The sequence below is a fragment of the Vitis riparia genome, chromosome 17, assembly GCF_004353265.1.
Source record: "Vitis riparia cultivar Riparia Gloire de Montpellier isolate 1030 chromosome 17, EGFV_Vit.rip_1.0, whole genome shotgun sequence".
In the NCBI taxonomy this organism is placed as follows: domain Eukaryota; kingdom Viridiplantae; phylum Streptophyta; class Magnoliopsida; order Vitales; family Vitaceae; genus Vitis; species Vitis riparia.
This window is the reverse complement of record NC_048447.1, coordinates 2,727,772-2,748,937: the sequence shown is the minus strand read 5'-3', so window position 1 is coordinate 2,748,937 and position 21,166 is coordinate 2,727,772. Positions and strand designations below refer to the sequence as shown.

At 34.2% G+C, this 21,166-nt stretch overlaps 1 protein-coding gene across 1 annotated transcript; it reads left to right on the top strand.

The window, feature by feature from the left end:
- The first annotated feature begins 2,433 nt into the window (after positions 1-2,433).
- Positions 2,434-20,439, top strand: LOC117905001 (succinate--CoA ligase [ADP-forming] subunit alpha, mitochondrial-like). Its single transcript, XM_034817856.1, is given in 8 exon segments — positions 2,434-2,672; positions 2,674-2,782; positions 4,520-4,729; positions 7,452-7,622; positions 8,399-8,522; positions 10,979-11,040; positions 17,041-17,122; positions 19,969-20,439. Coding segments are annotated over 8 exon segments (1,020 nt in total). The 5' UTR covers positions 2,434-2,553; the 3' UTR covers positions 20,112-20,439.
- The last annotated feature ends 727 nt before the right edge of the window (positions 20,440-21,166 follow it).

Genomic DNA, 21,166 nt, shown 5'->3' with positions numbered 1-21,166 from the left:
AAGGAGAGTAGTTTCTTGGAGTTGGAACTGCTAGAAACTGTCCGAAAACCACCCTAATAAATTTTTTTTTTTTAAAAAAGAGAAAGATTCCCCTCTCGCTCTCACTTTTACTTTTTTCTAAGAAAAGAAAGATCGAAAAAACTCAAGAAGAAAAGTTCTCTAAAAAAGAAAGTAAAAGGCTTTTGTGTTGTGAAATGGAGTGATTTTCGATTTTAGTGTGGTTCCATTCATGACTTGGGGCGCATAATTGAACGGTGAAACAACTATTTTTTGGATCTTATGCAGTTCAAAAATGTAATCCAAAATTTTCCTATAGTAATAATCTAAGAGATTAACTATAACTACAGTACATTTATTCCATGCCCAAAATTGAATATCTAAGAATCAAGCACTAACAAATGAAATGTTCAAGGAAATTGGGAAAAAGTATTTGAAATTGAGGCATAAAAATGGGGTTTCCATAAACTTTTAAGCTACTTTTTTGTTTGAATAAAGCAATAGGAAAAAAAAAAAATGAAAAGGAAAATAGTAATCTTATATTTGGTTTTTACTATGGAAAATAGGAAAGAGAATCAAATATACTTAAAATTAGTTAAAAAAATTTATGTATTTTAAAATTATCTAATCTTCTATATAGAAGACTTAAAATAAGTAACATGAGTTTTAGATAGCATATAAAAATAATCGATTGACTTTAAATTTATTTTTTTCACTTTCTCTTTCCTTTTATTTTTCTTTTTCTCTTTTTTTATTTATTTTATTTTTTCAAAATTTTCAAAAATCAAACATAGCTACACCAATGAGTCATCAATGGATGATCGAGTACAAACACACTCACCAAGATGAAACACTCAATTAAGAAAAAAAAATCAAGAGAAAAATATTAAGAAAATTAACCATATTACAATATTAAAAAAAATGAAAAATTTGTAGAAAGTTTGTAAAAAGGAGGCTTGTACCAAATTCACTACCTTGAGTTGGTGAATGTCCTTCATCAATAACATCCAATAAATAAGAATATGCACATCAACAATATCCTTAAATATCATAATATAATGGAAATAAATTGCTTTATACATAGCAATAAATCAAAATATTCTCATTCAATATCAAATAATTATAAATTATAAAAAATATAAAATCTTGGAGGATTAGTTTGAATATGCCCCATCCACAAATTTTAAACCAAAGTAAGCTTTATGATAATTGAAAATCAACTTGGTTGAATTGGTTCATTCTATCAATTTTTTGGTTCCTCTAATTTTAATGAACTTTTATTTTATATCTTCTTATTTTATAAAATAGTTTTTAAATATTTTATATTTAATATTTGAAGTTTTATTTTTATTACCTTATTTTTTTAAAACACCAGTAAATAGAAGTACCATGCACATATGCTATAATTTTCGTGTTGTTTCCTTAAAGCATTTCTAGTTGGAGGAGGAATTGTTCTGAAATAAGTTCTCTAATTTAATCAATTCAAAAAGAATTTTCTTATAATCCTTCTTATGAATAATATTGAGGAGACATAGACAATATTCTTATTGTTGATAGACAGAAATAGAAATATTTAGAGCAAAATTGAAACTATTTAAATTTGTATTTATTTTTTAAAAATTATAATGTAAAACTACTAAAAATTAAATAGATAAAAACACAAAATGTAGAAATGGAGTAAAAATAAAATAAAATAACTTATTAAACTTAAAATGATAAAAAAGATAGAACTAGAAACTAACCAAAATAATTAAAAAAATTATTAAAGTAAATTATTTAAATTTCTTTATAAAAAGGGATAATATATTAAAGAAAATATGGAAATAGAAAAATAAAATTTTGGTTGGAATGCATTCTTATTTTTTGTTTTTAAAAATAAAAAAATATGTCAAATATAAGATTTTTTTTTTATTTACCTTAAAAAGATAATAATTTTTATATAAATTTATATATATTTTTCTAAGAGTTACTTTATTTTATATAGAAATTATTATTTAAAATAGAAAATAAGATATGTATTCAAATTGATAATAAGTAAATAAATTTAAAAATTATTAAATAAATAAATCATTAAATTTATTTTATAAAAATAATATATTGAAGAAATATAAAAAGATAAATATATAAAAGATATTAAAGAAATATATAATGCACGAAAAAATTAGAAAATTTTAAAATTGATTTTATTTAATTAATCAGTTAAAAGAGATGAAATAGTTCTTGTAAATTTAATCCTTTTTTTTTTTTAAATAATAACCTATTTTTGATATAAATATTTTTAATTATTTCAAAGTATTAACATATACATTATATATTTGGTAAAAGGTCATTTTCATGATGAAAAAAAATGAAGATATTTTTGTTAAGGAGAGTCGGATTTCTCAAATTGGTTCCCATTTAATCGAAGAACCCTTTACAATGAAATATTCTTCTTAAATAAAAACCTAGAAATTTTGTATTTTTGTCGAAAGAACCCACCAACTTCAAAAGCTGAAAAGCAAAGGCAAATTCTAAGGAGTGAAAGTTTTAGAGAGAGAAACGAGGCAAAGGAACCTAATGTTGACGAAGATGGCTCGCCGAGCCGCCGCCCAACAGCTGATCGACTCGATCGCGTCGAAGCTCAGCTCCTCCACCGCTTCTTCGGCTCAGGCTCGGGGTTTTGCGGCGGCTGCGCATCCCGCCGGCGGTGTTCGTAGACAAGAACACTAGGGTGATTTGCCAAGGCATCACAGGCAAGAACGGCACATTCCACACTGAACAAGCCATCGAATATGGCACCAAAATGGTTTGATTCTTCTCCTTCGTGTTCCCGGCAACCCAACGGAGCATTTCTTGCGAATTCTCATGATTTCTGTTCATTGATAGATACATAAATGAATGAGCTTTTCGGTAATTTTTTATTTATTTTGATTTTTTCTTGTTTTTTTTTTTCCCTTTTATTTGTCTTCATTGGACGGTTGGAGCATATTTTGGGGATTGTCGTTTGGAGCAGATGATTTAATAGTCTGATGAGTTATGTTAATTGATGGATGCGGAAATGAGTTTTGGATTCATTTTAAATTAGTTTTGATTATCTCAGGTTGCGTTTCCCCCCCTCCATTTTATTAGAAACCAAACAGGAGAACATGTTGGAAATTCTAATGTGGAGTTAAGTGATTTATATTCATTGATCATCTCATGCAGTTGCATTTTTTTACCTTTCGTTTTCTTGGCAACCAAACATGAACATATGTTGAGAATTCTAGTTTGAAATCAATGATAAGTCATTATGGTGATTTCCGGATAAATGATTTTTGAACAATTTTCATTTATTTTGATTATCCCCTGTTGTTTTGATTTTCCCCCCTTCATTTTCTCTGAGACCAAATTGGAACATATATTGAAAATTCTAGTTTGGAGTGAGTAGTTTCTGTTCACTATCTTATGCTTCTTTGTTTTGTTTTGTTTTGGTTTTTCTTTCTTCTTTTTCTTCTGTTTATTCCTTCATTTTTCTTGGCAACCAAACACTAGCAATGTTGAGAATTCCAGTTTGCCTCAATAGTTTGTTAGTTTGATGATTCTGTCTATGTATAGATATATAAATGAGTTTTACATTTATGTTATTTATTTTGATTATCTCATGCTCTTTTCTTTTTTCATTTTCCTTCATTTTCTCAGTTACTGAGCGGCGAACATGTTGAAAACTGTAGTTTGGAGTCAATTATCGATCAACTTGTTTGAAAACTTCTCTTCTATTGATGGATGTGGGAATGAGTTTATGATTTAATTTGATTGAAAATGATAATCACTTAGTATTGGAAGTACGATCCTGGTGAAAAAGTTAATTAAAAAAATGCAAAATCATGCTAACAAATAGTCCAGATTGATTCTTTGAATATGGATGTAATCTCTAGAAAAATCAGGGTTGATTAATGCTCATGTCCTTGATTTTCCCTTGGTTTCACTTAGTATTACTCAAATCAATTTGGTTATGAATCTTATGATCATTCAAATTGAGTTGTTCAGCGAATAGACTGTCTGGTTTGGTTTTCTGAATCCAATGTCATACCATGTATTTTTATGTAAAATGAAGGGCACATATTCACTCTATGCATTGGAGGAACAAATCATTGGCGAGTCTATTAAGAGTGAATTGGATTACTCTATGATTAATCTATTATAGTTTTTTAGGGTTGGGGGCAATAAGATGCCATGTCAAAACAATTGAAGCAAACAAAAATTTCAATTCTAATTTGAGCAATGCTAGGCTTGCTGGAACTGTTTCTTGGAATCAACTCTTGTTAAGAGTTAGTGAACAATTATTCTTGACTTCAAGAAAATTTAAATTGTTTGCCACACTGAGTTGGTTGGAAAAATTGATAGGAGATGGAATTTGAAAATTTTCCTGATTTTCTTCTAATCTTGTGTTATTCCAACTTCAAGCACTTATAAGCAATGGAAGTGTTCTATAATGAATAATTTCTCTCGTTTGAATGATGTATTCTTGAACTTATTTTTATTTTCTTCTGCTGATTTGAGACAGGTAGGTGGTGTAACACCAAAGAAGGGTGGGACAGAACACTTGGGACTTCCTGTTTTCAACACTGTTGCAGAGGCAAAGGCTGAAACAAAGGCTAATACATCTGTAATTTATGTGCCCCCACCTTTTGCTGCTGCAGCTATTATGGAGGCAATGGAAGCTGAGTTGGATCTTGTTGTATGCATCACAGAGGGCATCCCTCAGCATGACATGGTAACTAAATTATTTTTCTTGGAGAATCATGCTTTGAAGATGGTTAGGATTTTATGTCTATCAAAAAAAAAGATGGTTAGGATTTTGGGTAAAAGCTGTTAGAATGTTTTTTTTGTTCCTGAATATGTATTTGATTTTTTGTCACAAAATTTTATCACTTGTTTTTTATAGGCAAAAAAATAATATTGTTAATATTGCCTAATCAAAAGAAGGTGCACCAAAGTACATAGAAAGCATACGAAGGTGTCATGAAGGCAATTAGGTTGAGATATTAGCAAAAAACACCTCTCTATAATCATCAAGATCTCAATCAATCAACAAAATCTCATATGAATAGTGATGAACCTTCTAAAGACTCTCTTGCCTAAAGCCAAAGAGGGCGAAAGAAAGATTTCTTGAGAGTTTTGACCGATCGTTCTTTATTGACAAAAGCTTTACGATTTCTCTCCTTCTAGATGGTCCAAAATGAGCATAAGGGAGCTACCCACCTTCTTGCATTTCTTCCCCCCTAGAAGTCCCTTGCCATCTTGGTATCGTTTCTCTAATTGTCATAATTTTCTGAAACCATTAGGTTGAGAGACTAACCAAAAACACCTCTCACCTCTCCATAATCATCAAGATCTCAACCAATAAAAAAAAATCTCATATGAATAGTGATGCACCTTCTAAAGATTCTCTTACCCAAAGCCCGAGAGGGCAAAAGAAAGATTTCTTGAGAGTTTTGACCAATTATTTGTCATTGACAAAAGCTTTATGATTTCTCTCCTTTTAGATGGTCCAAAATGAGCATAAGGGAGCTGCCCTACCCACTTTCATGCATTTCTTCCTCCTAGAAGTCCCTTGCCAACTTGACATCGTTTCTCTAATTGCCATAAATTTCTTGTTTCAGCACAATGAAGAAGAACATGATCTATAGATTCCTCCTCTCCTTTACAAAGATTGCATTTATTTGTTAATTTCCATCCCTTTTTTAGCTGATCTAGAGTCCAAATTCTCCCCTAGGCTGCTTCCTAAGCAAAAAGCCTACTTTCATTAGCCCCCACAGGTTCCATACTACTTTTACTAGAAATGTTGCTTCTCTTTTTGGCTTCAAGCAAGAATAGAATGCTTTGACTGAAAAACAACCACCCTTTAATTCCTTCCATACCAGTCTATCTTCCATACCTCTCTTCATTGAATACTTTTGCAGCTTTTCTAGAAAGGCATTGACACATTGTAGCTCCCAATCATTAAATTGCCTTGAGAAATATGGATTCCAATGTCCTCCCTCCTGACTTTCTCCCCAAATATCCACAACCCATGCATTCTTTTTGTTAAGGACAGACAATGAGGGTAAAGAGGTGCTTAGTGTTGCATCACCACACCAAGTATCTTTCCAAAAGCTTGTTCTCTCTCCATTTCCCTCCTCAAAAAAGGTTGCACTTTTAATATATCCCCACCCTCTTCTTATTGCTTACCATAACCAACTCCATCACCATCTTTTTCCTCTAGCACTACCGACCCTTTCCTTCCCCATACTTCCCACCAATGACTTGCTTCCATAAGGGCACCTTTGTATTGCTTATCTCTAATTCCACTTCCCAAGTAGAGCCTTGTTTAAATTGGCTAAATCTTTCATGCCCAAATTGCCTTTCTTCCTACTCATACATGCTATCGACCACTTCACCTAATGAGGTTTTTTCTTACGATTTCCCCCTCCCTAAAGGAAGTCCCTTTAAATCTTCTCAAGCCTCAAGCACATTTTTGGAGATGACAAACAAGGACATGTGGTATATTAACTAGACAAAGCACTTTTAATCAATGTTAACCTTCCACCTTTTAATAGATATTGTCTCTTCCACATAACAGGCCTCCTAATGAATCTTTCTTCCACTACCTCCCAAAAACTGTTCTTAACTTGAAAAAAGCACCTATCGGAAGACCTAGATATGAAGTAGGGAGCTTCCCCCTTTTGCATCCCAATAATGAAGCCAAAGTCTCACTGTTAGGAACCTCCCTAGGAATGATATCCCTTTTTGACAGATTAATTTTTAATCTGAAACTGCCTCAAACCACATAAGATTTCAACTTAAATACAATGTTTGCTCTTCACAAGCATCACAAAAAAATGAGTGTATCACTTGTTGTTTTTGTTCTTCATACACAAAGGCTATCTCTGTTACACTGTAACTAAATATGGAACCATATGTTGCAGCTTTGGGTTGCATGTAATTTATGTGCTTGGCATGCATGTGTATCAAATTAATTGGAGATGTAGAGCTATCCATCCCTTCACTCCCCGAAGTTAGAGTTTTGTTCTAGTTAATTAACTGGGAGAAATGTGATGTTGTGGATCAGATGACCCCACACATTTAATGAATGAGATATTTAGAATGCTGAATGCATAACATGAAAGAAAGGGTGTTCAATTCTCTGGTGATCTTTGAAAAACATGCCATATGCACAAAAGGATTAGGTGGTTAAGAGGACACTATCTTACACCAAATGTAATTTGGTCCTTATACTGCATATGTTCAAGGTGTATGTTGGGTTAAACCAAAATTTATTAATTATCAAATTTATCATTTTATAATTATCAACAACTTATAGCAAATACTTGTTGGCTTTTCAGAGTAGAATTTAGATCAATATGCCATCCATTGTCAGGCCTTTATTACATGTTACTATTGACTTTTGCAATTATAATGAAAGCGAGCATGAAGCTAATATTTGTGAATTTCAGGTAAAGGTGAAGGCTGCTCTGAACAGGCAAACAAAAACTCGACTGATTGGGCCAAACTGTCCTGGAATTATCAAGCCTGGAGAATGTAAAATTGGGATCATGCCTGGGTACATTCATAAACCAGGCCGTGTAGGAATTGTTTCCCGATCTGGTACCTTGACATATGAAGCGGTAAGTCCTTGTTAGAGTAATAAAGGATGAGGGTAAGACTGAGGCTGTTGTGCTAGTTCCATAAAGTATACTTTTGCTTTGGATATTAATGTGCATTGGTTGGTTTATGTAATTATCCTGGGATCTTGGACAAAGGCGAAATGACAACATATGGAATGAGAGAAATTGTGTAACTGGAGCAGCAGTACTCTTGCTTTTGTGTTGTTCTTTTTTCCTTTTTCTTTTTCATGTACAAGAAAAAAAAAACATTCTTTATCAGGGAAAAATTAAGTACAAAGTAGAATGAAATAATCTTTGTACTAATAACAGAAATATATTGGTTGTCCCAGGATCATCCTAGCTAAGATTAAAAGGAAAAGTTGAAAACTGGAAATAGGCCTTCACTTTTAGAGAGTTTGAACAAAATATCTCACGCTCATCTTGTTTGAGTTTCTGTTAAATGGACTATGTATTTGTAGTGTCTCCCTCATTACATGGGTGTGGAAGTTGATTTCGATCAAGTTGATGTACGATTAAGGTGTTTGATATGCTAAACAATCTGCTGTTTTTATCTTTTTCTCCTTTTACTTCTCCTTTTTACCTTATTAGCATGCCACTCACAAAAATAAGATTTGATATCCTGGATCATCGGTTTGAACTTTTCAATTGGGGTATAGGAGATTTCTGGAGGTTCATTTGTCACATGCACTTAAAAGTGTTTGTTGATGTCTGGTTTACTTGAGGGCTTTATGTTGGTACAAGTTGTTTAAGGATTTATGGTATTTGTAACTTTGCAGGTTTTCCAAACAACCGCAGTCGGCCTTGGACAGTCCACCAGTGTAGGCATAGGGGGGGATCCTTTTAATGGGACAAACTTCGTTGATTGCATTAAGAAGTTCCTAGTTGATCCTCAGACAGAAGGTAAACTGTTTTTTTTTTTTTTTCTTTTTCCTTTTTTGTGCTTTCCAGTTGTGTGTTTTTGCTGTTTGGGCCACTGTTTGGACCAATATGTCAAAACTTACCATTGATATGTTTGTGTATAGACATTTGGGTAGTTAACTGTGACTACCTCCATTTTAGTGGATTGGATCCTAGACGATGTTTGATACAACTAAAATTAAGTGCTCAAAACTTTAGTGGATTAATGGTGGTGAAAACTTTAAGTGCTGAACTTAAAAAGTGAAAATTTTATTTGCATTATCTGAAATTTAAGTGCTGAGTTCAGTTTAGCGAATGGATAAATAAAAAATTAATGTCTAAAAACTGTTTATTTTACAAACCTGTCCTTCACACTAATTTTATGGTCACCCCCTGCAAAAGCATTTGATTATAAAAAAATACACATGATGTCAATCTAAAATCAACAATGTTTTGATATATGCAAACATATCAGTTTTGGGAAAATATTGAAAATACTATTATTTATCTCATTTTAAAAAAATGTATCATCGTGATAAAAATTTCTCAATTTCGTATTTGCATGTTTTTTAAATGAAAGATTTGTTGGACCTATGATTTATTTGATGTATTAATAAAATAATTGATATTAAATTAGGTTTGAGATAGTATCTATGTAATAAAGGATTTTGGATATACAAACCTTAATTTTTTGCCATATTAAAATGAAGTATACTAAAATCGTATCAGTTTTAAGACTTTAAAGAAATTAACACGAGATGTAAGTTTTTTATGATATTTTTTTCATCCCTAATGGAAAATGAGAAAAAAAAAATGAAAGAATTGAAAAATTACTTCGTTTAGAATCAAAAGAAAAAACAAAAGAAGCAATTAAACTTTTCAAATTTGTTGAGCTGACATGGATCTTTCATAGGCAAGAAAATTAAAAAAAGCTTGGAGGGGGGCTGCTTTTTTTGTCTGTTTTGGATGTTGTAGAAGGAAAGAATCAAAAGGGCTTTTGAAGATTCAGAACAATCAATACAAGCAATTAAACTCTTTTTTATGAATACCTTTTTGAAATGAGTCAGATTGTACATAGAAGATCATTCTTAGATTGTACATAGAAGGGAGTTTGTTTTTTTGTTTTCTTCCCTTGTCCTCTTGCTTGCATACTTTGGTGACAAATGTATACACCATGTGTACTTTGTGGCGCCTTTTGCTCAGGTGCTATCTATTTATCTATCTTTATATCTATATATCTATTCTCTTATTGCCTATCAATTTTATTTTATTTTATTTTTTTAAATTCTGGCCTAAAAGATTATGTCCTTGGTTCTTTTCAAGTATAATTCTGCTCTCTCCATCTCTGTACCTATTTCTCTCTCTCTCTCTCTCTCAGATTATGGTCATGGTTCTTTTTGAGTATGATTCTGTTCTCCTCCCTCATAAGAGATACTTATAGTTGTTCTTATTCCTAGTTGTAAAGTCTTCCAGAAGTAGTGAATTGTAACCTAGGGAGGAGTGCTGTGGAATGGTGTAGAGAAATGTATAGAAAAGGTAATACTTCTGGAGTACAAAGGTGCCTGTTTTGGAGTGTTGTGTATGATCTATTTTTGGTATTGGAGTCCCAGATTTGCTTTGCTGCCTCAAGGGACACCTGTCTTACACAAAGGAAAAAAAAGAAAAGAAAGCAAGCTTAGTAGCCATGATGCTACAGAGAAGTTTCTGGCCTCCCACTGCTCATAGAAACTGTCGTCACACAGATCTTTTATCATTTGGATATCCCTTTTTACCTTCAATGTTAACCAATCACTTTGCTTGCTCTGTGTACTCTAGGTACTTTGAAACACAGGAATTGACTGCAGTCTCTTTAATTCTAGATTAATCAATAGAATTTAGGTATATTACTGCTTTGCACATGGAGTCCATGTCGTTGATAATTGACATATTGGTTTAGAACAATGAGTCAGCTGAACAGTGCTGATGACAAATGAACAATGATGTTTTTGCAACTGAGAGCTGAGCACTGATGAAGAAAAATTGTCATTAAATGCACCATTTCCTTGTTTAATCTGCTTGTACTTAGTCTTGTCATGTTAGTATCTGATAACGTAGGAATAACAGTAAGTTGCCTTTATAGAGGAGTTGATCACAAGAAAAGCCTAACGGTACATCCGATGTATAATCTACTGATTTTGTGGCCTAATTGCCAAATATTTGTTTAACATGAGTTGTGCAGGATGGGTGCATAAAACATCTTTTGCAGCATGGATCAGAGTTACTGCTCTTGTTTTAGCAACATTTTCTTTGCTGTTGTGTTTTTAGCCATTTTCTTGTTATCCTGTGTATTTAAATCCCTTTGGTTGCTTTCTTCTTCATTTCTTTTTCTCTTTAGTTTCTGTTGGGATGTTCTCAATGTGGTAAAACTGAAAAATAAATATAATGCAGATTATCTCATTATGATGCCATATCCATTACAGGTATTGTTCTTATAGGAGAGATTGGTGGTACTGCTGAAGAGGATGCTGCTCAGTTAATAAAGGTAGTGGAAATATGATTTTTATAATATGAATAATCTAAGATCTATAGATGGCTTGTGTATACCCCCTTTTATCTATGATACATTTTCTTCATCTATCAAAGAAAGATCTATAGATGGCATAACTTGTAAAGATACCAATGAATAGTACCTAGGTTGATGGGGTTTGGATCTACATTGCATAAAATCTGTTTAGAAAGTAGTCTTAGATGAGATTCAAATCCTCAGGCAATCAAACTCCTAAGATTATGTTAAGTTCTTATTTTAGTCTATCATATGTATATATAGGAAAACATACTAGTTTGATGAATGTGCATTGCACAAGTTTATTTATAATGCTGTCCAAGGCCATGCAATTATGATAAATCTTTTTTAAAATATTAAATGGTTTAGTAATGGTGGATTATTTTCAATGAGCGAGAACTTCAGAAAAAAAAAAAAAAAAAAAGAAGTAAATAGAAGGTTAGAGTAATGGTATAACTAAAATGGTAAAAAATAAGTAAATTGAAAACCTTGGACCCTAAAGCTATCAAATTGATGGTTCAAATCATTTGATTGTTGTCATTTATAATCGGTTGAGAAGGGGCATCTAAGCCTGTATTATTGAACACATGCCTCGTGTTTTGTTACCATGCTTAACTATTAGAGTTTTTGTTGTATCTCTTGTTATGATGCTTAAGGACTTCAGCTTCCTTAGCATCAAAGGGAGGATTTTTTGGGGCCAAAGTATCAAGGGTAAAATTGAAAACCAAAAGGTTGGGGAGTGCATTCAGTAAGACTGACTATAAATACAATAATTTATTTTATTTATTTTATAATTATTATATATATTGCGTCAATAATATCCCATGACTGCTTTGGATCATAAACTCATTTTTAGTAAGCTGTTGTGTTTATGGGGTTTGGAGGGTTGAGGGGTGTGTGCGTGTCTTATGCATGTGAGTGATGAGTTGCATGCATCTAGAAGTAGAGTATGACAGTTTTGTCTTGTTTCCTGCATTTTACTTTATTATTAGATGAAGAATATTTCATTTAGTAGGGAAGGTAGTTTCCTTTAAAATTTCATTAGGAAGGCTCACATATATTGATTTTTTTTTTTTTTTTGATCAATAAGTATAAGATTGTATTGCAAAGAGGTGCTAAAGAAGCAACCCACCAAATTACAGTATAAAGGGACTTACCCCCTTACAAAAGGGCCCAAACATCAAAGGACAAAGCAAAACAAAAAAACCTCTCCCTTAACGCATACACACCTAGTCTATAAAATCTATTAAGGTCAAAGGACCATCTTTTATCCACAATTTGGATTCCGACCACAAAAAATACACAAAAGATGCTTTCAGCCTTTGAATGGACAGCTCACAATCCTCAAATACAATTGAATTTCTAGCCTTCCAAATAACCCAAAACAAGCATAACGGTCCCAATTGCCACGCCAGCTTCCTTTTCTTTCCCACAAAAGACCCCCTCCACCCTAAAAGGGTTTCCTTGACCGAACGGGGGAAAACCCACGAAACACCAAAAAAGGAAAGGAACACCATCCATACTTCCCTTGTTTTTTCACAATGGATAAGAAGGTGATCAATTGTCTCCTCACTCTTATGGCAAAGAAAACATCTATTTGCCATAACCCAACCTCTCTTTTGCAAGCGATCCAAGGTTAGAACTCTCCCCCAAGAAGCCTCCCACGCAAAAAAGCTCAATTTGGGCTGCACACAAGAGTTCCATATAATTTTTGAAGGGAAAAAAGCAAGAGACCCCGGCTGCATAGTCCTATACAAAGATTTCACCGAGAAATCCCCATCCTTTGATGCCATCCACTTCACCTTATCCTCCTCATCCCCCCTAACCTTCTTCCCCTCCAAGCAATAAAATAGCCTTTCCACTTCTTCCAACTCCCAATCGTTGAAAGGTCTATTGAAAAAGGGTTCCAACTTCCCCCCCCCATTCCCCCTCGGCTGTCCACACTTCATTTACCCAAGCCTCTTTGTTCGAATCTAAAGCAAATAAAGAAGGAAAAGCCTCGCTCAAAGGGATGGTTTCACACCATTTATCTTTCCAAAACTTCACTTTCTCACCATCACCCACCACAAAGCCAACAAAAGGGGTCACTTGATGTCCCATTTTACTTATTGCCTTCCACAACCCAAACCCGTAGGCCTCCATAGACTCATAAGATCTCCACCCTCCTCTTTCCTCCCCGTATTTCCCTCTGATCACTTGGTTCCACAAAGCCTTTCTTTCATTTGCAAAACGCCACACCCATTTGCCAAGGAGAGCCCTATTGAAGGCCCCAAGATTCTTAACCCCAACCCTCCGCTTCTTTTGTCTAAACATACAATTGACCACTTAACTAAATGTGGTTTTTGCACTAGAGCCCCGCCACCCCACAAAAAGTCCCTTTGAATCTTCTCCAATCTGAATCTAGCCACTCTAGGCATCTGGAAAATCGACATAAAATAAATCGGTAAATTTGCCAATGTACTACACACTAGAGTAATCCTCCCCCCTTTTGAAATGTACTGACGCTTCCACATAGGCAATTTCTTTCTAAATCTTTCTTCTATTCCATCCCACGCTGCAACGCTTTAGGAAGGCTCACATATATTGATGATGTTCAAGTTAGCTTTTCATGCACTAACATCAATAATTATGTTGTATCTAGGATATATTTATCTTCATCATGGTTTATCCCCATTTCAGATAATTGGTTGGTAATACACCATAATTTTTAAATCAGTGATATTTTGCATTGCCTTTATAGTTGCCATTGCAATTTCCTTGATTCATAACATCTGAACTAAACAACCTTTTTTTCAACATTCTTACCTCTTTAATCACTCAAGTCTTAGCAATATAAGAGAAAACTTAATGTAGAGATAGGGTGTTGCTGATCCTGATTTTTTCTTATGCAAATCCGTCATAATTATTGGGGGTTTGCTCTATTTCATAATGACTTGGATTGATTGCATTTGATTTAGGTTGTGGGACACTGGTTCATGTGGTGACAAGTTAGGCTGTATGCACTTAGAGTATTCTTTTTATCCAGGCTATGTCTTGAAGTGTTTGGATTGCGGTTAAGTTTTCAATTGAAAGATACCTTTTCCACTTGTCATTGTTAACTATAGGAGACAGTTAAAGTCGATGATTGCGAGCTCATTTGGGTTAATGATTGTTGCTTACAAAAGAGAACAGAACAAAGGAATATCGTATTGGACATATCTAATTGAGTTAACTAAAATCATGTGCACACTTTGAGGTCTATCAAACTATGTGTCAAGGTTGTCCTGAGGGCAATCTTACAGATGGCATCTTAAAGGAGCTCTTTCTATGGACTAGTGCTTCTTGTCTGTGACTAATAACTGCAGAACACACCTGATGTCTCTGTTCTTGTTTGTTGTTTCAGTTGTGTGCTTCATGCATGAAACCTTTTAATTGGTAGAAACAAGTGGCTGATAAAATGTTGGGGAGGCAAGTCCAGATAACACATAGTTTTAAAAGGTGCACTTTAAGCACGCCTAGGTTCAAGGCGCTACCACTCCCTAGTTATAGCATCTAGTAGCTTGCCAAGGCATGTACCTTATTGAAGAGGCATGCCTTGTCTACTTTGATCTTCCTTTTTAAACACTTTTATTCCTGAAATTTTTAATTATATATTGAAAGTTATATAATTTCATTACTTTTTTATTGAATGCTTCTTTTAAATGTTTACAGTCTCAAATTTTTAATTGATTAGGTTAGATTTTGAATCATATTTTATAAAATTGATATGCATCCTAAGTCACATTTCACTTCACTTAGGCACATGCCTTGTTTGGTCCTTGTGCCCAAGCTGTAGGATACTTTTGCGCCTTTTAAAACTATGAGATAACAATATACACAAGACAATGAAGAATAAGGGAAAAAGTCATTCATGATCCATCTCTTGCACAAAATGAAGAAAAAAATGGTGCACTGTCCTTTGTGCAATATTTAGACAACAAAAGTTTAGGAGAATGTCTTTTGTACTTTTGTACTGCGAGATTTACTGCTTGAACCAATGTTTATGTTTTCTTCCTACATTCATCAAATAAGGTTCTTCCTCCTGTGTTCTTTACCCTTTGAGATCTTCTACAATGGCCTTTTAATAGATTCTGAATTGATTGAGACAACAATTAGTTCACCTGAAAGAGAAGACAAGGGATCACAATGGTGCCAGGCTCTGTGACAGTGCACAACTTAAGATCAATGTCTTAGGCTGCCCTTGAAGATGGAGAATTTATTTTCTCCAGAAACAAATCTATGCCTAAGGCTTCATTGAACCAGTTATGAGATAATAAGCTGTTAGGAAGAGGAGAATAGTATTTATTTTCCCTCTATTCTTTTTCAAAAGGGCTATTGCATGGCACAACAACTTCTTCTTGGAGTCAAACACAGAAGTGGCAGTCCTACTTAACAAAATAAAAGCTAATCTTAATAGAGAAAACATCCAAGATAGGAGGTGAATTAGGTTTTAAAAAATCTTTTTCAAACACCACAAATTCAAGCAAAAGAAGCACAAATATAAAGAGATAGGGTTAGAGGAAGCAAACTCAGAATTTATAGTGATTCGGCACCCCTTGCCTATGTCCACTCTCCTCGAACTCCTAACCAAGTGAGAGTTCCACTAAACTTGAAGTTTCAACCAAGTTTCCAACACCTTTACACTTGGATTCTAGTTCCAATGGGCTCTTACACAATCCCTTAAGTCTCTACTCACTTGAAGCTTCTAACACTCAAATAACAAGTTCAAATATCTCAACCTAGCTCAACAATGGCTCAAATACAACTCAAAGTTAGGATAAATCACAAAGGTGCACTAAAGAATATGCAAATGGAGATCTAATGCACCAAGAAAAGAATGAGAGCTTTTAAGGCAAGAACAAGTAGGTAAACAAATAAATGTAGGTGTTCTCTTGCTCATAAATGAAGTGGAGCTCTCAATTTATAAGTTTCTAATCTCGGGAGCCAAAATGCCAAAAAGTAGCCTTGATTGGTTGAGTTGGGGGTCAACCAATTCACTAGCCATTGGGCATTAAATGCATGGCAGGTGACCGTCAGGCCTCAATCGATCCTCGATCGGGAAGACATATCCCTCAACCAGGAAAGAAAGGCTACTGGAAAAGAGAGAAGACCTCGATCAGGAAAGTATAACTGATCAACCGGTACCATAGCCGATTGAGTTAATTGGCCACTGCCTCGACCGGTTCACCATTTTTGGTCTGAAAACCTGTCTTTTTCTGTTTTTTTCTCTTTTAACACTTAGGCAAAGTCTTTAGGTAAATTAATATGCTAATTTTGAAACAATTTTCCTAGAGTTCATTTGATAAAACTCGGGTTTTGATGAAAATGTAACTTTAATGCATAAATCGAGTTTTTAAAGATGCATGAAAAGATATGAAAATCCTAAGTGCACCCATGCATTCATCTTACATATGTTTCTTATGATTAAAGGTCTTCCAAAAGTCTTGATCTTGTATCCATTGGGTCTTTTGATGAATTTCCAAACTAACTCCTGAAATTCTTTATAATTCAAATCAATTAGCCACTTAACCATGGTTTATTATCATCAAAACGCGATTAGGAGAACCCTTGGGCTAACACTACTGCAATGCTTCTGTGCATTAAAGAAATGCTAAATGATCAGTTCACTCCTTCTAGGAGCCCATAAAGGGTATCTGCACTTTGTAATGGGATTTTATCTACAATATAAAATCTTTCATATGAGTAGAGACTTGAGCAGAAAACTCCAGATAGGATGAAACTCTTTGGCCTTGACACCCATCCTTTTTTAATAACATGCCAAGCTAATCAGTTATATCCTACTTGATATTCTGAGGAAATGATAATAACTATTTGTTTTTATGTTAATTAACTTCACCAATTTATCTTGTAGACTTTCTCTGGATTAATATCTTCATTTTGCTGCATTTCTTTGCTATTTGCTTGTGGGTATTCAAACTCATTATATTACTAATCAAACAGGAAAGCAAGACTGAGAAGCCTATTGTTGCATTTATTGCTGGCCTAACTGCTCCCCCTGGTCGTCGTATGGGTCATGCTGGAGGTACAATATTCTGTTTAAGCTTTAAGTATGGTTTTCTTGATTTGTGATGTCATAGCATTTATGCTAATTATTTTTTTTGTAATATGCAAAATCTTGAACACAGTTTATGCTGACTTGTAGATTTGATTTGCGATGAAAAGCGGTTTACTGTTAACAATGCTTTATGTTATCTAGTAAAGAAGCTCCATTTTCTGTCTTTGTTGTGTTATGCAATTCTCTTGTTCAGGATGCATGGATTCTTTAGGATTTGTTCAGGATGCATTTTATTGTAAACAATGTAGTTTTAACCATTTTCCTGGTTTTCTATAACAAAGAACCTCTCAGGGAGGCAAGCAAGTCCTTACAAAATCCTCTAGCCTAGAAGCACCTCACTTAGCCCAAATATCTGCTAGTTGATTAGCTAAACAAGGAATCTACAAAAAGGAGCAGACTAACTCTGGAAAAAGTAGAGGTCTTGTAAAGTTACTTTTTTAAATAGCATCCTATCGACCTTAGTTGCATACTTAATGTGAACTTTCATTGCCACTTTTGGTTTGTCAGTGGCTAGAGAAACTTCAGCATCATCTATAGGGTTGGGATTGGAGAAAGTTGCATCTGGTTGATTGGATTGTGGCATTATCATTCCAGTGAGAGGGGACCTGGGCTTAGAAAGTTGGATATTTCAAATAAAGTTCTTAGCAAATCACTTTGGAGCTTTACTATCAAGAGAGACATCTTTTGACAAAGGGTGATTGACAGCAAGTATGGAACTGAGAGAGGTATTGGTGTCCACATTGGTGAGGGCTTTCTGATGGGGAAGGCCTTGTGGAAGGGCATTAGGAGCGGATGGGATTAGTTTTTAAAATTTACATTCTTTTCTCTAAGCAATGAAGATTACGGTTCTAGTTTGATGTATGGTTTGGTGATCTCTCCCTTAAATTGATGTCCCCTGAATTATTTTCTTTAGAAGAGATAGAAAGTCCTTAGTAACCTCCTATCATGGGTGCCGCCGGGGGGGGGGGGGGGGGGGGGGGGCGGTGTTGGTCCAAAGCAATTAATGGTGTACATTCTAGTTGAGAAGGGACAGGGTAGTTTGAGGTGGAACAATCTAATGCAGAGGCCATTCTTGGTGAAAATTTTCTTAAGCTAGTGCCTCATGGAAGAACTGTTTTCCCCATAAACCGATTTGGAGATTATCAGACCACTAAAAGTTGGCTTTGTTTTTTGTCCAGACAGTAGTGTGGGAGTGACTTTTGATGTTGGATACACTGAAGGTCAGAAGCTGAAGCTTGGTTAACTTGTGTTGTTTGTGCTATAGAAATGAGGATATATATATTTATATTTTATAGGTAAATTTTGTCCTCATTGAGACTTGAACCTAGAACCTCCCACAAACCCTCCCCATCCCTTTACCATTTGAGCCAGGCCTCAAGGGCACAATGGAAATGATGAATAAATACACCTCTTTATTTGTTGTGTAGTTGTTTGAGAGTTGTGGTCCAAGGTGTGTCCTAGATGAGTTGGGTGGTTCCCAGTTCTTCGGAGAAAGTGCTTATGAGCTGGAATGGTTGCACTGTCAACAAAGTGGGAGAAAGGTGGCAGCTGTTCCTCTTCATTTTCCTCGTATATTTGGAAAAAGAGGAATAAGAAAGGACTTTTGGGAGAGTTTAAACTACAATTTCCCAAAACTAAGGAGATTATGCTACTCTCTTTACAGTCTTAGACTGGTTGTGGTTCTGGGGAGAGGCAATCACTTGTGGAGTTTATCAGTAGCTTGAGTAACACTTGTGGTTAAGGAGTTTGGTTTTCTTGTTCCTTGTTGAGTCATAGCCCCAACATGCTTCCCATTTTCAAGGATTAAGAATCCATTTGGTAGTGATTCTAGTAAGTGTTTCTAACATATATAACATTTGAAATTTTTTATTAAAAGAGTTGTTTTTAAGTGGTAGAAAGACTAAAAATGTTTCCTAGAATTAACACCAAACAAGCTGTAAGCCTCCTTTGCCACTCTTTTAATCTAATTTCTTTTATCTATAAAAGAATTAAAAAAATTTATAACCAAATAAGAATATTAGCCAAGGCCCACCTGTCAGTGTTATTCTACTACCAAGTAAGCATGAGCATCCAAGCACATGTCAAGACTATGCAGCCCATTTAATTCTCATCTAAGCTTATTATTCTACATTCTTTCCTTCTGTTTTGCTATGATTTTTTTAGAATAATATTAGGGTCAGAAATGAATATATTATATTGCCTAAGAAGAAAGAAGAATGTTATTGGGGTCCTATTACTTGATCATTTCTTTTTTCTTTTCCTTTTTTAATAGGAAATGGGAACATTTTTTTGAAGGAGGACAACCATTACAAAGAGGGATCAAATATCCTTCAAGAGTCTCACAGGAACAACAACCCTAAGAAACTTCCTGCCGAAATACAATAAACTACCTTGTGTAAATACCTGATAAAACTCAACAGAATACTCAACACACTGAGATTCTTAGATCTTCACCATTTGCTGATCCTTAAGAAATTCTCATCTAATTCATCAAGATTTCACACAAATGATATTTTTGGTAGCTTTACATTTCTTGTTTTCAGCTTCTAACTTTTTCCTGTTGTAGTACCAACTTAGAAATGTGTTCAAATGTACATTTACACTAGCTTGACCTAAACCATGCAAAAGTTTTGCTTCTGCACGAATGTTAAAATGATGTAAGTTGTATTCTCTTGGTGTCCGACTCCCTTTTGAAGAAAGAAATGAAACAAATTGTCTGGCATGTTACATTCTGGTTTTATGGTAGAAGTTTTTCTATACAAGAAATTAATACTCACCTGGTTTTGAATCTTTGTCTACTTTTGTATGTGCAGCCATTGTATCAGGTGGGAAGGGCACAGCCCAAGACAAAATCAAGACCCTCAGGGAAGCTGGTGTTACAGTGGTAGAATCTCCTGCAAAAATGGGTGTTGCCATGCTTGAAGCCTTCAAGCAAAAGGGTCTCATTCCGGCCTAATAGTCAATTTCCTTTTGTTCCACAATTCTGCAGCAGTGCAAAAACTCCATTTTTGTTCCCTCATTTGATTGTAATTGCTGTAGATTTTCCGAAGCTCGTGGGTTTTCCTCCAATTTTCTACCCCTAATATGGTGTAGGGGTTTCAAATAAAGCGCTCCATAGTGTTGTTGATTTAAATAGCACACAAGATCATTTGATTATTTGATGTCACAAACTGTTTTGGTGATTTCACTGATGTGTGACATCTCACATGAGGTAGGGAGAAAAGTTCTTCATATTATATATGCAATGAGAATTTCTTGATTATGTGGGCATTGAGTCCAAATCAGACAATGTCTACAAAGAAGGGGAAGTGGGTTTCCGCTATTATGGAAGGTGCTACACTTCACATTAAGTTTCCCTAGTTTGAGATCCTTTACTGCCTATTATTATCGGTTTCAGCTGTTTCATGACCTGTGTGATCCCAATTATCCTCTCGAGTTATGAATAGAAATGGGAATGACGGTGAATCATAGTATCATCTAAGAAGATGAAAAATATTTTATTTTTATTATTAATTCAACAGGTCTGGGTTCACCATTCCCAAATATGCATTCAGCTTTTTTAGTATCAGAAATCTTGGGGTGCCTGTAAAATGTATTCCAAAAGCTTTAGGGCAAATGTTCTTAGGAGGGGTAGGGCTTCCTTTTTGCCATTTTGGGTCTCTATGGTGATTTTCTTTTGATCTTAATTCCATATTTTGATACGATGAAGTCCATCCTCATCCTCCCGATGAATTTTAACTTCAAAAAAGTACAAATAAAAATAACATGTTCTAAAAAGGGTCATAGTGAATAAGTTTTCGATATACATGCTTAGATTAGATGGGTCTATACAAGAATCAATATTATCTTTATTTTATTTTAGGTTAAAAGAAGTTTTTTTTTTTTTATAAAATGTTGAAAACATAGAAGCTTTTACTAATGGGGAGTTTGGTAAAACATAATACTTATTATTTAATTTTTTAAGTTGATTTTAAATTAAATTATATTTAAATTATTGATTTAAAATTTATT